General features: G+C 35.5%; 1 protein-coding gene across 1 annotated transcript in view; it reads right to left on the bottom strand.

Annotated features, from left to right (window-relative positions):
* The window catches only part of LRMDA (leucine rich melanocyte differentiation associated), a 639,303-nt gene that overhangs the window by 260,686 nt on the left and 359,872 nt on the right, over nt 1-18,745 (bottom strand). Inside the window, exons 4-5 of the mRNA XM_054382558.1 lie at nt 9,224-9,363; nt 934-1,060 (exon numbers count right to left, since the gene is read on the bottom strand). Coding sequence (XP_054238533.1) covers nt 934-1,060; nt 9,224-9,363 — 267 coding nt within the window. The remainder of the gene's footprint in view (nt 1-933; nt 1,061-9,223; nt 9,364-18,745) is intronic.

Genomic DNA, 18,745 nt, shown 5'->3' with positions numbered 1-18,745 from the left:
ATTACATGTATGAAGCTGAAATAACTGAAGGCAGTGGTAAACTACATCAAAGCTATGCTTGTATCAGTACTGTTAACATTTTAGTAGTCATAAATGAATCAGTCTGTATTAATTTGTTATGCACTGCAATTGTACTTGTGATAATGCATTTATCTGGCACACTGTTATGCCACCAAGCAGTGCATTTCCCTAAGTGCCACATTATTATTCAGCATTATTGGAAATCTGCAATAAATTATTGATGGTATATTTTAGAGAACAACACAGCAAACAGAAAGCAAATAGAATGAAGACTTGAATGGAGTTTTAAGAAAGGTCTACAACACTATGAAGCTCACATTGCTGGTGGTGTGTATTGATCAACAATGGAAAAAGAAGGTGGAGAATTCACATTGTTTGCATCAGCAGTATGCTCACAGTTGATGCAAGTCGTATCAAAAACTCAGATTACTGAAACAGTCTCTCTGATGTCAATACCTTGTATCAGGACACCACATTAAGTCACAACATACAGACCTAGAATCATCCAGCCCACTAAAAAACAATGAACACCATCAGTGTGAGCACTGCAACAGTTCTCTGTATTTAACATACAAGGCAGGGGACAGCTTGTCAGAAAAATTCCATTCTTTCACAAAAGTGTGCCATACAGTCGGTAACGTATCTTTAGACATGGTAAAAACATTAGTTAAAACTCAGTGATAGTTACTAGTTACTTGTTATACGAAACAAATGTTGGAAACCAGAAATTTGGTAACACAACCACAGTCCCTTAACCAGATGTAACAGTAAAGTTTGACCACGTTTACACAACCTTTCATTCAAAAGATTGTGTCTGTTACTTTAGCAAAAGACAGAGCCAAGCTTTTGGAGCTAGTTCAAAACATTGTTAATGATTCATAGTGTTGTTACTTCTTTCATTTACTCTCCTACCTTAGCATCCTTTGGCTTAACCACTTTCATGAAGGCACCTCTCACCAAGGCTTCCTCTCTCTCCCTCCTGGTTACTTTCCGAGTATCAAGAAATTTCAGGTTTGACAACTTGTGCAGGACAAAATACCTGACAGACAGCAAAATGCACACAGTTAAAATCTAGTAATAAACAAAGACATACTGACAAACTAAACTACTAAAAAAATAGCAATAAATAGCAACACAGTAACAAAGTTAGGCAGATCAAAACATCTAGCCACCTCAAGTACATGTTATTTACATTTAGTCAACCAAAAGTGACGCAGACATTGCAGAGTAAGGGAAGTGCCAGACCTTTCCTGGCAGAAGGTAGAAAGGAGATAGATAATGTTTTCCATGCCTAGTTGCTCTGCATAGAACTCCAAGATAGTCAGAGAGCCTCCTAAACATACCAATCCCTTCTGGCACTGGGAGGAAGAAATCGAAGTAGTAGAAAACTCTACATAGCACAACATCTTGAAAAAGAGCATCATACAGAAAATGTGTTTTTAAAGGTAAGAGTCATCTTACAATACTGTTCTCAAGACCAAATAAACTTGTGCAAAAGCCTGTTAGACTCCCATTCCACAACCAAGAAAAATTTAATGCTACAAATAAACATTTCCATCAAGTATACCTTTCCTCTGAAGCAACAGCTTTGTAAATTGTTAACAAGTGAACTGACAATGCTCAGTACTGAAATGCACAGACAATTTAAATGTGGATCCTCAATCTATGACTTTCAATGTTATTAGAAGAAGAAAAGGACAGAGTCACTTTACAAAACAGCACATGTTCTAAGACCGTTTACCACACAACAGCTACAGATCTGCAAGACGGACACATTTGCAAACTCCTCCCAGCTTTCCTGGCTGCCCTTCCAGTCCTCCCTAGTATTTTGCTGGCCCTTATCTTTCAATGGAGAAGCTATCCATCTTGCATTATTGGCAGAAAAGCTCTGATGACAACAGATTTTTTCAAATGAAGATGTGTACAGAAGGAAACAGTATGTCTAGAGTGAAGAAGAGTGAAGCTAAAAATGAGTAAAGACACCCACTAAGTGTAGGGTGAGAAAAGATGAATATTCAGGTGAAGAAAACATCGATATTAGAAAATCAGCAAATGTTTAATGATGGAATGAAATATGCCATTGAAAAGCAGGCTGCAACAGAAATGACAACAGACTAAGACAGCACTGTCATCTCTGCTGATTTTGGATCACAGCCCTAATGTCAGTCACTCAATCATTTCAAAAGAGCTTAAAATTATAATAGCATTCTTTGATACAAATGTATCTTTAAGCCGTCCTGACTGCACTTCAAAAAACAGAATTAGCAACAGTACTTGCCAGTTCAAAAACAAAACCAAAAAAACCCACCCACATAAACTAAATAGCAAACTACACCAGAAGTCACAGGTTTGGGGCTGATTTCTTTTTTTCAAACTTACACTCCTTAAGGAAAGGAAATATTAAAAGGTGAGTACATTAAGCTGAACAAAGGTACAATAGTGACTCATTCTTTTAAAACATGATTCAAAATACAATCTTATGTATTCATATTTTACTAAACGTGGGATAAAAAGAATCTATATTAAAATGCAATTATTATTTTTAATCTGGCCCATTAGGCTTCGTAGATGTATTTTAGCCAGAAATATGAAAATGTAGCATCAATCTAAATGTAACAAGAGTTTGCCATAAAAAATACAGGAAAGGATTACCAAAGCCCTGGCATAAACACTTTACAATATCAATTCAACCCTTGTAAATTTAATCCAGGGTTATATGTTGCAGAAAATCTCTTTACTGTGATGTATGACTTAGTTACTAAGGTTATCACAGCAGTATCCTAAAGTTGCATAGTACATAAAACATTCCAGTTAACAATGCAGGGAGGTTAACTCCCACAGATAACCTACTATCAGAGGGTTAGACCAGATGACATGTCTCTGTCAGCTTTCAGGAGCTATTGATGGTTCAATCAGTTTGTTTTGAAGGTAAAGTACAACAAAAGGGCACTAAACTTATTCAAACTGTCAACAGGGACTATCTGGAATGTTGCTTGCAGGTAAGTAATTTTGGGTGTTTTAAGGCTATTATCAAACACCAATGGCTGCAGAAAAAGACAGCTACTAATAACAGAGATTGCAGCCATCATAAAATACTTTATGGCAGGTATGAGGATCCATAAATTACATGACACATTGCACCTGTTTTAGACTTGTAAAATCACTAGAAAATAGAGTGCTGTTTGATGAAGAAAAAGCCATCTCAAGTTTGTTTGGGGTCTTTAAAATATTTTTTTTTCATAATTTAAAGAATAATTGTTAAAATAATTTTGAAAATTAGCACTGCCTCATATGCTCTGAGAATACCGCTACTGCATTTTAACAGCTTCGTAGTGGTGAGAAAAGGTTATTATCTTTGGTGATGAGGATGAAGGTGAGTTCCTGACAACGAAAAGAAACAGACACCAGGAAGGTGCTTAGAGACCCATTTATTACTGCTTGTAAACTGATGTTCTAACTCATGATGGATTAAGGAAATGAACTATGTCAGTAAAGTTGCATCATCTTTCATCCAGAATCATCTCTCCCACCTTGACTTCAAGTGCCAAGAGTCCCATGGAAATAAGCTAATAACAGATATTCATCACATACAAACAGGGACACTCAGAGATGGAAAAGGCCAGAGAATATCATGTTTCATGTTATTTCAGTGTTAGCTAAGTGAAAATGACAATAAAGATTAACAATTCATTTACTAATTTTGTAAGTGTTGCATATGATTAGCGTTATTTAAACAGTTTCTACACAGACCTGTCAAGATACTGAAAAAGAAGGACAGCTTGAGGGCCTTTTTGCAAAGGAATACAGTGAGTTTGGGATTCAGCTGCTATTGATACTGGCAAAAGCTCAACATGGCAAAGCCTTCCTTTGAGGAAATGTGTTGGAGTTCAGAAAGGGACAGAACAAAGACATCTTTGAGAACACCTATTACTGTTTATTAAGCAACACATGACTGTACTTTTATATAAAGAAATACTGTCTCTGATACCGACTTACTGTACAGCCTTTAACGAATCACAGACTTGTCATCTTAACTCTGCCTTACAGACATGGAAACTCAGATCTATCACTTACCTTGCAGGTATAATCTCTGTGTAGAGAATTTCTAGTTCTCTACTATGTAACAGTCATACTTAAGACAGCCCTTGGGTTATGCCTTCAACCCCCCAAAATCAATGATGGTTTGCACAAACTTAGCAGAGGTTCTCAGGTGAAACAAAAGATTTTGAAGAAAGAAACAAATCAGTTTTATACATATGAAAGAAATCTGTCAGTCCTGATCCAAAACACACAGGTGTAAATAACTTCTATGCCAACCCCTTGCTTTTATTAAATAGCTACTGTGTAATTTCATTGTGACCTATTTTTTCTGTAGCCGTTTAAGTTCAGGCATAAAAATTCCATCGGTTTTAATGAGTTTTGGTACACTACTCCCTACTATTAATGAACACTTCTAGGATTTTTTTTTTATTCGAAAGCTGTAAAACATCATAGCTGACAGTAATATTTTTAAAAGAAAGTAAAACCCCACATATCATAACATCTAACAGCCTCGATTCATTATTACCTCCCCTTGGAGCAAATTCGTATATTTCAGAGGAAATAAACTCTTCCACGAAATATTTAGTGAAAGACCATAGTAAGAACTGGATTCTGTACAGTCCTTTATTTTGCACTTTTATTAATAAAAACTGGAATATAAAACTGTACTATGTGTTGGATACATTTTTTCAGCACAAGAGTCTAACTTTAAAAAATATCTCTATACATGTAACAATAGTTATCGTTATGTCTTGATTTACTGTGTTATTCTGGGCAAATTTGGATGTTCTGTACTTAAACTTACTTGGCTGAACAAAAACATTATAATAGTCCTTGCTCATAAATTCTCACAGTGGTTAATCTCAGATGGAAGTTGTGTAGCTAATTCATATCTATCAAATATAAGTTTTTTTTCTTCCAGATACTGTAGAAATGACAAAAAAATAAAAAAACAAACACCCAACTGCAGGGAAACTGGAAAAGCTATAAGAGGACTAAGCATTTCACAGAATCAAACCTGCAGGATGGGAATATCTGATTTAGCTTGAAAAGTTAATCCATACAAAATGCATGCACTTCCTTTCTTGCTGTTATATCTTAAGAGGACTTCATAAGGTTATCACCATTTGCTCCCCCTGCCAAAGATAGCATATCTAGTATATGTACTTTTAAGATAATTTAAAATAAACTCAGGCATTTGTTTCCACTTGCCCTAGTTTCCATGTCAACAGCACTTAATGAATGAATCATTCTAGGAAATGTCAATAAGGAGCAAAGAAGAATGAGCAAGCACTGAAACTTCACACATGGCATACATACTTCACAATCATATCGCTTTAATGAATATAGGTGAGGTCACCTGCAGCATTTGCAAATCCCCCAGATGATTTTTCACAGTTCAGTAGCACCATGTTTGAAGTTTTCGCTGCAAACAATACACCCACAGGAGTGACCAAGTGGAGGTACAAGAGAAGCAACCAGCAATTACTGTGTTGACTTCTGTTACTTTGATCTCCAGGTCATGACCTTTGCTTTCACACAATCTTCAAAGTAAAGACTGTAAGACAGGTTATTTTAGAGGAGGCACTGTTTTGCAGGCTATTTTTTCTGTGTTTCTTGCTTCCTGATAAGAGTCAAAAGCTTTTAAAACTTTCCTATCCCCATTATATTTTACACATTTTGCCTTTACAAAATACCACCTCCTCTATATGGAAAGTTTAAAAAATAAGATAAAAAGAAATAACCTAGAGAACCTTTTTTTTTTTTTTTTTTTTTTAAGAGAAATAAACTAAAGCCATTTTACAATGATGGATAAAACCATGACATTTAAAATGAACCCAAAAAAGTTTGCTAAAAAAATACCACAGAAGGGAATTTTCCAATTACTTTTCCTGTCCAAGCAAAAATTACAATAACAAACATAAAAATGTCTTCATCTATTTGTGCTTGTACACTTTTGAAAGGTAAGGAGGAACAAGGGGACAAAATAGGAAAAAAAAAAAGTTAATCTTTTTTGTTTTTAGAAAAGGGAAAGAAAAGGGGAAATGGGGAAGGGAAAAAATTGTGACTGTGTTTCTTCAAAAAAAATAGCTACTTTAAGACACAACAATGGTTTAGTATAAAACCTGGGTTTGTTTTTAATGAAAAACTAGGGAAAACTTTAGTACTGAAATTGATAGAAGTGGTACAGCAGTGGATTACTTGAAGAACTAACTTGTAACTTTTTGACAAAAAGCATAGTTTTATAAATTTTCCAAATACTTATGATAAAACCTAATTATTTTTCAAACATGTAATATTACTGTAACTAACTTCATGGCAAATCACCAGACCTTGATTTTCCTTTTATTTTTAAGGTTGATATTTTGTGGGTTTCACAAACCTTTTTAATTTGTTAGAATGAAAAGATTAAGTAAAGCTTTGATTTCTAGCATCTTTCTCTTTTCTTTTTGAGGAATTAAATAGCCTGAACTCTAATTGAACTCAGTAGGACTGAAATTAGAGCTCAATGAAAAATGAAGCTGTGGTTCCAGTGGTCACTGTAAAAAATTACAAAAAGAAGTTGCCATTCAGAAGAAAAGAAAACCAGGTAAAGTTTATGGTAAAATGTTTACATAGTTCAGTCTCACTGAAATGCAATCTTTTGATGATTTGAAAAAAAATAAAAATCTTAGGAAAATAGTAACTTTAAATAATTTCAAAATGCAGAAACTGTCCATTTCAATGTTTTCATTTGAGATTTGATGCAATACATTCAATAAAATACAAACATTGTCACTGAAGTGGTGACACTTGGTGGTGTTAAATCTGTACGTTTGAGGGAAGGAAAAAAAAGTTGTGTCCAAGATGCCTCAGAATGTGCATTCAAAACTCTGAATTAGCTATTCAGAGTAAAATAAGCAGAGTATTTTGAGTAAGTTCTGCCATGTAGGTGAATATATTCCCCTAAAGATAGAGAGATAGACAAATGGATAAATGGGTGGATGGATATTTTGGAAAGCTTGGGTTTAACATTGTCTAGGAAACACATTTCATCTAATGTAACAAACACAGGAAAACTTTAGGAGGCTTTTATTATATCAGCAGAACCATAAATCACTCAAGTAATTAGAAGTCCATTCTTCTGTCTTAAAAGAGCTTTAATTAACTAGCTAATATGAGAGAAAAAAATACTCAGGTGTTTGAAAAATTGAGGAGAAAGAAAATTGAAGGAATATTGCAGTTTCCAGGAGATGTATAAATACAATCACTTCACACTTTGACACAGTGGTTTGCCACAATGTGACCTTAAACTACCTTGACCTCCTTGAAATCAACATTTTTGCATTGAAATGAAACAACAGACATGCTTGTTTTGATGTATGGCTGTGTGACATATTATAAATATTACATCACATAACCACAGAAGATGTCAATCAATAAAGAATTTTGTCAGACAGCACTAAATGAACCATGGGTTCTTGCCTCTGAATGGCTTCTTTAACGTACCACTTTTGCTTAAATGATTAATAGGAGACATATTGGCAGAAAACAAACTGTAGAAATATCATTCATTCTTAAAGAAATCTTCTAGTGCAAACATCTCATAAATTTACATAGAGACAACACTATTAGACTCCTGTAAGCTGGATAGTAAGCATACCTTCCATTTAAAATGGTAGAAGGGGAAATGATTTTATTAAATCTAGGCTGCTCTGCTTGATGAAAACCAAAATGCTACAGTTAAGCAGGATTCAGATGTTGAGTCATTAGAAAGTGAAAATCTTTAGGTTAATGGTAACTTAGAAATCCTTTTCAAAAATTTGGAACAAACTAAAAAGTATATGCACACCAGGACAGCTGTGCTGCTGTTTCAGCCTAAAGCATTTATGAGCACTAAACTGGTGCATCAAATTCTTACCACTTCCTAATTCACCTGTTTTTAGTCTTCACCACATTGTACCTTCTGCTAAAATAAAACCATAGTTTTATTATATGACTCTGATTACTCCAGGTGATCTGCTAATGAAAAACAAGCTCAGACTCTGCAAAGTTGGCACCATGATGACCAGTTCTGCTTGGCTTTGACTAGTTTCAGACAGCCATTTTTAGATGATGTAAAAAATGCCAACACACAAAGACTAATATCTTGTATCAGATGTGAGCAATGAAAAAGAAATCCAATGACTAATTTTTTAAGGCTCGATGTTTCACTTGCCTAAAGGTTATAGCTGTGAAAATTCTATCACTTCTGCAGACACTCTATACTCACAGTCAACATCAGTCGTAAGTTTGTTTTTTATTTTAAATAACCCTTGCCATTTGTAGCAATATTGTAGTTGAATCAGTTGGATATATAGCATTTTATCAAGCTTTTGTATGAATTTCCAGATGACCTTTTGTGTACTCCAGCTCATTAAAATTACATTATAGAGATAGGTATTTGTTTTATTTGGATCTAAACACTTACTGCTCAGACTGAAGCAGCACAATATAGTAGAAGTCCTTTCTTCTATGTTCTTTAATGGTGCCTTGGTAACTATAGTAGAAGAAACTCATCACCATCATCAAGTACATCTGAATGTAGTGATTTCTGAATGTATTTATTTTTATTGCTGACTGTCACTCTTAGTATCTGTAAATGTAGCCTTTTCTTGGCCTTAAAGAAGGAAAGGCTGTTAAATAAGCACATGTGAGCACTCATATTCAGAAAACACTGCGCATACCTGCTCAAATCAAACATGCTGTACAACACCGAAATATTTCTTGAAATAGGATTCCTGAGAGTGATGTCACAATAATAGGGTTATTCAAATTCCCCCGTGTTTTGTGGCAGAACGTAAGAGGTTACATCTAAGTATGAGGAAGGACTTCTTAAATTAAAGACTGCCGGTACACTGAACAGGCTGCCCAGATAGGAGTCTTCATCTCTGCAGACATTCAAAATCTGCCTGGATGTGTTCCTGTGTGACCTTCTTTAGGTGAACTTTCATTGGCAGGGGGGGTTGGAGTCTATGATCTCTCGAGGTCTCTTCCAACCCCTACCACTCTGTGATTATGTAATATTCCATTCTATTCAGAATAGAGTAGATGTTTGAGGCTCTGAGTTTGGTTGGTTCAGTGTTTTTCTGTTAGCAAAACAAAACTGACAAAGTTTATCACATCTACAAGTGATACTAACCTGTATCTCTGGTAGTCATCTTCATCTTTTTCTTTACAGACCAGTTCATTTGGACAGGCCATGTTTCCAAGCAAACTGAGATACTGTAGTGAGGGCACAACTTCAGCCAAATGGTCCAAAAGGCTTTCCAATTCTGTTATGTGTCAAAAGTCGTGGGTTAAGGATTCAATGACATTAATTTAGAAAAGCATTTAGAGTTGCATCAGTGCTGATTTAAGCATACATTTCAATAACTGACAATCAAATTTAGTATGGCATTCGGGGAAATGTCACATTAATTGTTCCAAGGACAAACAGGGATAAACTTCAGTCAGTTTTTTGGCATGGAATGAAACAATTTGGCTGTTTTGTCATTCTTTTCTCCTCCCTTCTTTCCTACGTGGTTCACTACTACAAAACATTAAAACTTTGACAAAATGATGGATATTGTGTGGTAAAATGGCTAGCAATTGCTGGAACCATGAAACTTTTCCAGCATGGAAACAAACAGTTAGTTTCACAGCACATTCATCACTAATATATTCAGTCCACTAGAAAATGAGTTTTAGGAAAAAAAAGAAAAAAAGTCGAACTACAACAAACCCCTTTCACTCCCAGCATAGAAATGTTTTGAGTGTCACAGCAACACATTTGTAATTACTCAATTAGTATATGTGAATTAATGCCTCACTAAGTACAACTTAAAGAATTGTTACAAGTATTTTATATATGAAGCTTTAGTCTTGTAAAGCATAACATTTTTCATTAAAATAGCCTTGTATTTCAGTGTTCCAATTTTTTTTTTTAATTTAACTATATTCCTTAGACCATAAATAATGATGATACACCTTCATTACTGGAAACTGTATCAAAACAAGCAGACAAACAAGGATTAAACTACCTTTTAACCACTGTAATATTGGAAATCACAGTTTAGGTTTAAGCATAACAATTATATTCATCCATTTGCACCCAAACGGTCAATCAAAGCAAATTATTTTGCTAGAGTGTGACAGTCTTTAAGACTCTAAGAACTATACATTCTTATTTACCTCAATTCACATGCAAAGAAAAAGGCATGATTCTCAGAAAAGATGCCATGCATATGCATGTGAAAGTTTTCAGTGTTTAAAAATTGACTGACTTAGACAATAGCAACAATTATTCAAAATAATTATTACAGGGCATTTCATTGCTCTGTTTTTATCCACTCCTGCTGTTAGAGACTGCAACTATTGTTTTAGATCCTCAGTTCACTTGTGTTGCTATTATTTATACTTGATTTATGTGTTTCTGTTATCTTTGTTATTTTTAGCTGATGGAATTTACTTTATTTCTTCACCTCAATATCTTAAGGGCAACAGAAGCAATGCAGAACGGAAAGAGCAGTTTCATTCTTAAAAATATGGTCTCCCTTTGTAAGCCTAAAATTTTATTTCCAAACACACATGAAAACGATGATGACAATTACTCTTTTTAGTATATTAAAATCAGTGGTACATGGCAGTAAATAACCAACTGGATGCTAAGAAAATTTGTCATTTTGTACCACCATATGATATAAAACTTCTTTGTTAGATAGGATAACTTACCAATCAAAACTTAGGTGTTAATTCTCATCTTCTCATATCTACACCTCGAGTTCATACATTAACTTTTCACTTCTTTTTTCCCCCAGGAATTATGTGGTGGGAAAGTCACAAACTGCTTTTCCACATATGTAAAAGTGAAAGGCTTTTTAAAAATTTCCTAAGGCTGTTAAGTGCTTGAATCTGGAAACCTCCCTCAGTCAGGCAAAACAATTTCTTGCAGGACTGCTTAAATTGCAAAAAGGTTCCCTGAGAGAAATAGTTTATGATTACAAAAGACAGTTGTTATTTCCATAACAGCAATCACACACAGGGGGTTAGCTATTGCAAGGGTTAGATTGTATCTGGCCATTTCTTATTGAAATAAATAAAATAAACAAAGCAACTGAAACTTTTTACTTCTTCAGTGGATTAAACGTTTTTGGATTAAAAGTTTTGCTTGTCAATTCAGTAGAGCTTTTTCTGAGTTAGAAGCTATTCTCCCCAACAATTTGCTGAATGTGGAATATGACACGTATTCTAACTCCCATCTTACTATGCAGACTTAGAGGCAAATATCAAAATATATTCAGATATGTAATGATGAAGATCAGTGTCACCTTAGATTTGCAAACAGTGTAAGACTATGCCTCAAAATCCTATGGAAAACAAGAGAGACACACCAAATTCACCAAGAGTTTTGGATAAATAGAAGTAGATAATAATCTAAATCTCAAAAAATCTAAATCTTCCCAAACTTTGAATTTCTATGCTCTAGTATTTTCTGTCTAAATCCTGAGCATTGATTACAGATGCAGAAACATCTCCCTAAAAATTTTCTCAAGCAAGGACAGCCAGGAGTCACACACACATTTCTTACTGTACAGTTCTGTGTAAGGCTTCCCAGATCTTTTCTCCATTATCATTTACTCATCTGCCTCAACTGAATCAGGCATTTAGAATCCTGATATTACTTCCATTTCAGCTGCAAAAGAAGGGTGTGCAAGACAAAATCCAAGAATTATGCATAATTACTTTAAAAGCAGAGGTTAGAAATTCACAGAGAAGTTGAAGCTTTGCAGGTTTGGACAGCCCTAAAATAAAAGGCCACCAGCAACACTTGAGATCAAACCAATCTGTGGCTTATAATAGTCAAGCTTTTTTTTTGTGCCTGAATCAGCAGTTATATCATTAATACAGTAATTACAGTTTCTGTTCTCTAGGACTTTTATCTCTTCTCATCCCTTTTGAAAAACAAAACAAAATGTAAGGTACAGATTATTTTTCCAAGAAGCACTATTCACTTGCCATCACAGTCGTTTTTTACTAAGCATGCAGGAAAAAAAATAATTATATCCTGTTCAAATTCTCGTGATTAAGTGTTTCTCAGAGATGAGTCATAAGTCATGGTGCACTTCTAGTGTCCTGTTTAGTTAATAGCATGTCATATACTTACTTTAATCATAATATTGGAACTATATGATGGCATCACAAGTGTACAGTCTTTCTAAAACAATGCTAAAAAAATATGGAGGGTGAAAATGAAAAGCAAGTCTCAAATTTTATTGCCATCTCCCTTTTAATGCTTCATTGCTGCAGCGTAAGGAGTGCCATATTGGTGGAATAAGAGCCAGAGAGCTGCAAAATCCTGCTGTGCCACTTTTAAGATGAATTTCTCTACAAAAAGGCAAACTACTATGAAAACCATGGACAGAGCTAGTAAATAGTTATTCATTTACTTGAAACTCTGTGACAACAGTCCTGAACTGATGTTTCTGAAGGCAGTGTTACTGGTCACCAGTGTCACTGTTTTAAAGTGCCACTGTTACGACAATGAAGGCGCCTTAGTGTAGTGATCTATCTCCTAATTCAACAGTGTCATGATTACTAACCTACTAATGCCCCTCTTTCTAACAGACAGCAAATAACAATAACAATTTTAAACTCTTCATCTCAAAGATGGAACATTAATTCTTAGCAATTATAGAACTATGGTCACCTCCAAAAATACAACCTTGCCTTCATGAAAAATTCACAGAAATATACTAGACATACTTAAAATTTCATCCTCATCAGAAGACTGTACTGATTTCTTGCACTATTTCTATTTTTAAATTAGGGAAATATTTACAAGAATGTTTTACACACAGAATAACTTTTTCAAGCCACTCTATTATGTTGCTCATATGTACACCACACATGCAAATCGATTGTTCATAGCATATGTATAAGTATGCACAACCATGGCACCATTTCTACTGTTTGGAAAAGCAAATGCTACCAGCAATACTGAGAAATTAGTAATAGACTTACTTGGGAAATATTGTACTATGGTGTGTCCAGTTAAGCTGCAGAGCAACATTATTGTTTGCAAATTTCATGCAACCAAAGATATCCTACAAGTATGTCCTGACTTGTTTTCACTATCTGGTACTCAACACTATAGTTTATAAGGTTCTCCAGAAGGCAAAAAGAACCAGTAAAGCCCAAAGCAAATGATGGTTCTCCTTTCTCTGGCTGACAATTAACTGTCTATGCAAGCTCATAACTTCTGTTTTGTGGAAAAATCTTGTATCCCAGATTAAAATTCTAGCGCTAGTCAGGACTATGGCCCTAAAGCAATCATTGGTTGGGTTGGAAGGGACCTCTGAAGGTCATCTAAGTCCAACCCTCTCTGCAGTAAGCAAGGACATCCTCAACTAGATGAGGCTGCCTGGAGACTTGTCGAGCCTCACCTTGAATATCTCCAGGGATGGGGCCTCAACCACCTCCCTGGACAAACCATTCCAGTGTTCCAACACCCTCATGGTAAAGCACTTGTTCATAACATCCAATCTAAATCTACTCTTCTCTAGTCAGAAACCATTGCCCCTTGTCCTACCACTACAGGCCTTTGTAAACAGTCTCTCTCCATCCTTCTTATAGGCCCTCTTCAGGTACTAGAATGTCATTATTATGCCTCCCTGGAGCCTTCTCTTCTCCAGGCTGAACAACTCCAGCTCCCTCAGACTGTCTTCATAGCAGAGGTGCTCCAACACCCTGATCATTTTGTTGGCTCTCCTCAGTAGAGGAAGGTCCATGTCCTTCCTATATTGAGGGCTCCACAGCTGGGTGCAGTACTCCAAATGAGCTCTTACCAGACAAAGTGGCAGAATCACCTCTCTGGATCTGCTGACCATGTTTCTTTTGATGCAGCCCAGAATGCAACTGGCCTGGGCTACAAGTTCACACTATGTGCTCATGTCCAGCTTCTCATCCATCAGCACCTCCAAGTCCTTTTCCACAGGGCTGCTTTCTATTAATCACCTCATCCCCCAGCCTGTATTGATAGTGAGGATTGTTCCAACCCAGGTGCAGGATCCTGAACTTGCTTTTGTTGAACCTCATTCCCGATAATTCTACTGATATGTTATGCTAAGATATAACTGTTCAAACAAACTAACTTATACATGCTTCCTATCTCACCCTTCCTTTTTTGCATATAGTTTGAAGTATGCAGGAGAATCTGGGATTTCTTTCTATAAACTTTTTTCCCACATCAGTTCTTTTTACTAGCTACACAGAGTGAAATACATTGACTATATAAGAAAAGTAACCACTCTTGTTCTCTCTCTCAGTGTTTTCCATTTCTTCCAACATTTTATTTCAAAATGTTTGTACCTAGCCTTTTCATCTTTTCAAATTTTTAGTCATTCCACTTCCTCAGAAGAGTTTCAGGAGAGCTTTTCCTGTTAATGACCTTCTGTGATTACAGCTTTTGGAAATTCTAGGAAGCAAGGACACAAAGTAAAGAGCAATCAGCTTCACATTCAAAATATTTTTTAAATATGTACATAGGGAATATCAGAAATATCACATAGAATTCCAGACCACCATATAGAAAGACCCAAAACTATAATTCAGAAGTCTTCTGCCAACTAACCATCTGTCATGCAGGTGCTGCAATCAACCTAACATTAAAACAGCTGGATAGCACTTCTAGCAGAGTCATAAATGAACAAGGTACCTATATTTATTCCCATTTGAAACATTTGCTTTAATTAAATTTATCACAAACACGATGTAGTAATCACAAGCTATTCCACAAGAAAATCGCCTTGAAGCAGAAGTTACCAATTCTCCTACGAATTTAGTGTGAAAAAATCTTTGCCACCCGAATGCTTTTCCATTAGAATGTGCTAGGTCTTTAAGCTTGGATAACCACAGAAATAGCTTGCAGTATGCAAATATACATCTTCCCCTCCTCTATGTAGAACAGGATGTCATACACCATCATTAGTGTGCCACGTTCTGGCCTGAACCCTATGTGGTAGGGAGACAGTGCCTTGGGATAAGGCATTGTTCAGTAACTTTAAAACCATTTTGCCTAAGAAAGAAAAGGCGTGGCACAGTTGGTAATTAAGTAAGTCCACACATTTCATGGAAAGCTTTCTGCCTACTGAATATTTGGAACAAAAGTTACCATTCTGCCTACAGGAATAGCATTAGTTTTCTGTGTAGCTGGAGTTGCCAGCGCTTTTAAGAATATTTCAGAATGCCCATGGAGAAGATTCATGCCTCATTGGGTACTGTGGTTCTCTGACAAGGCCCACTCAGATTTAGCCAAATCCACAACTGTGACATGGTTGTCTCAGAAGTATATGCTGTGCCATTTCAGTTCAAATATTTATTTAGTGAAGATAGGGATCTGTACATAACTGGAGAAAATTTATGTCTTTAAAATATCCAATCTAAACATCAAGTCCTCAGCAGTTAACATAATGAGATTCTGGTCAAATTGGGACGTCTAGGTCTTAAAGTGCTTCAGGACAATGTAGGAACAAGTATGAAGGCAAAATAAATTACAGTCTACAGTCTGGGGGTTAAACAAACCCATAACTGCTAAACATTATGATGAGACCTCTCTGAAGACCAATTATACCTGAAGCACTTAATAGTACATTTTTCAGTTGAGATACTCAATCCATGGTATTTTCAAAGACTCAGAAACATATAATTCTTAGATCTAAGCAACATTGGTAACTGCCCTTGCCATACATTACCATTGCAGGCATTTTGCCCACCTCTAGATTTCCTAGTCCATGGTGTGAAATATTCAGGTTTTTTCCTCTAAACCATTCAAAACCTAGACTTAGATTCAATGTTTGCATTTTACATCTACATTCAGCACCATTATTCTAAATCAATTTTGGAATCAGTTCTTCAGAAGTATATAGAATGTAAATTAAATGGATGACCATCTCACTGAACCAAGTAAAGAAACAGATCTTTTACTTCAGAGAATCACAGATCTGGTTCAGTATCAGACTCCTCTGTTTTGAGAGAACGCCACCTAATTTTCAGCATACAGGTACATATATTTGACAAACTATCACTGCTGCCCTTTTTAGTAGTTTTAACAAACACTAACAAGATGGAAATGTAAAATAAATTGAAATGTTAGAGACATTTTAATGCACAGTGTTAATAAATAACCTTTATGTGTTTCAGCTGTACAGGCTGAATTTTAAAATTATTTTTAAGAGATTACACATCACAGAAAAGTTGAAGTATAACACTAGGAAAGTGTTTTTAAATTAGTAATATTTAAATTTGTTTCTTCCACTTCTAGTAGAAAAACTAATGGTGCCATAACTGTTATTGAAATATGTAACCACTATTTGAAGAAAAAAATACTATGTGATTCTTCTGAGTATTTACCTGTTTTCAAAATAAACTTTCACATTTGTTCAATGTATCCTGATACTATGTTAGGAAAGGGCAAATGTTATTCACACAACAGAGCCACACAATAAGTGAACCATATAAAAGAGTAGAAAGCTCTTACAAGAACTATCAAAATAGGACCTGAGTAAAAACGAAGCCAAAACAAGAGAGAAGAAATAGCTAAGATACAATAACGTTAAGATATACCCAGAAAAACTCATGAGAATTGTAAACTTTACACATTATTTCAGTTTTCACAGGGATCAGTTGGGCCTTTTGTTTGTTTTCATCTCTCTCTCCCCACATATACAGACACACACACACACGTATATACATACACATATATGGCAACATTCCACCAACTGAAGTTCTGTTTCAGATCAGTATACACCTGTGTCCTTCCTGTAGTGCTACTGTCATATACTAAACAATCTTTCCTGGAATATATTTCATTATTTTATTAAATGCATTTTTTTTTATTTGAACATTTTCCAAAGAATTCTATAGAGAATTAAAAGAATTAAAGAATTAAAAGAAGTGATCTAAATTCAAAAGAGGCATTTTTCAAGTATGGTATCCATGCTGAAGAGAGGAATCTGGCAGCTCTCTGTGCTTCTAAAGACTGTGTGTCTTCCCAACCTGAGATCACTACTCCTAGGGCTCAAAACATTAGTGATGGACAGTTCTCTGGGTAGTTTGTTTATATTAAGTGTTTTATGAGCATTTCTGCAACTCCTCTATTAAATCATTGGCAGCACACTACAAAATATATGTATACATTATTTCTATAACCTGGGTAGCTCAATAGTCTCAAAGCTCTAACTTCATAGTTGTAAGACTGAATTTCTAAAATCCAAGGATAGATCAAATCCCTGTTATCATTTACTTTGAGAGCCTACTTACTTGACAATAATATTTTAAGTATGTCTGTGAGACCAGCAGAAACTCTTTAAGAATAGTACTGATAGGAAGATTTCCCCCCCCCCCCCTCTGATTTTGTTTGCCTTCCTTTTGGTAAGTCTAAAGCTCCCCCTTGGCACCCTTCTAAAGGACATACACTCACATGCTTTTGGGTCTTAGGGACAAATTAACATTTCGTGCTTTGTAGAAGAAGATATGCTGCACCAGACATAACCCTACCCACAGTATCAGTAAAAATATTCTTGTCCATTTTTGATCAAAGCAGATCCAGTTCAGATTTTACTGGGGCACCAAACAACAAAATCAGCTACTGAATTCCAACACACAGAATCCTGGCATTATCGGAAGTGTAGCCAAATATCTAGTATAGTAATGTTCATTACTGCTCAAAAAACACTCTTGGCAAATTTCCAAGCCCCCAAGAATAAAAGGTACTCTGCCGATATTTATTTTTTGAGTCAAAAATAAGTGCAGAAATTGTAGAATGTGCAGTTATTTTTATTCTCCTCAGTAGGAGGATTTTGCTTTAGTAGGAGGTAAATTGTTCTCTGTTTACATTGTCTGTAATAAAAGCCTGCAGTTGAGCAGCCCTGTCCTCACACTGCAATTACAAGAGAGGGCTTTCATGGTCTGTGCTCTAAGACTCTGCAGGCTTCAGTTGGCCTTTCAGCAACAATTTGATCACTCTTCACTTTTGTAAAACCATATATTACACATCTTCAAATCTCCAGAAGGGTCAAAGTATGGGACAATTATGTAATAATCAAGTCAAAGCCTAGTCCTTGCAAATAATTAATTTTTACAGACAATTACCTATAAATCTACAGACTAAGGGCTCTGATTCAGCAAAGTACTTAGGCAAATGCTGAAATATTTGTTCTGAATATACTCAAGCAGGCCCTCACTTCAGGAATATGGAAGAGTGACTGATGGGTTATGAATGGACTTAACCATCTATCTAAATACTCTGTTGCATTAAGACTTTGATTTGGACAGCATTTTGTATGAATGTACACAGAGCTGGAACACTGAGAACACAGTAACTTGCTTTTACAGCTGTGGTGCACAGCAGCTACCAAACTGTGAATATTACTGACTTCATTAAAACAGAGAATGGTATCATATTTCTTGTTGGGTTTGGCTTGTTTAGTTTTTTGGGGGGGTTGTCTGTAATTTTATTTTACTTAAATGTATTAAGAGCTAATAGGATTTCACTGCACGTTCTACTCCACTAGAGGTCAGCCTGTCACAGAACCCCAAGCAGACACAGGAACTGCTGCACGCTGGTAGCACTGACACTATTTTCTTTCTCTATTTTATCTATTAGAAAGATTTCTTCAGAGCCATA

Source organism: Indicator indicator, chromosome 7 (genome assembly GCF_027791375.1).
Source record: "Indicator indicator isolate 239-I01 chromosome 7, UM_Iind_1.1, whole genome shotgun sequence".
NCBI lineage: Eukaryota > Metazoa > Chordata > Aves > Piciformes > Indicatoridae > Indicator > Indicator indicator.
The sequence above is the reverse complement of the archived record's forward strand: the minus strand, read 5'-3'. Positions and strand labels throughout refer to the sequence as shown.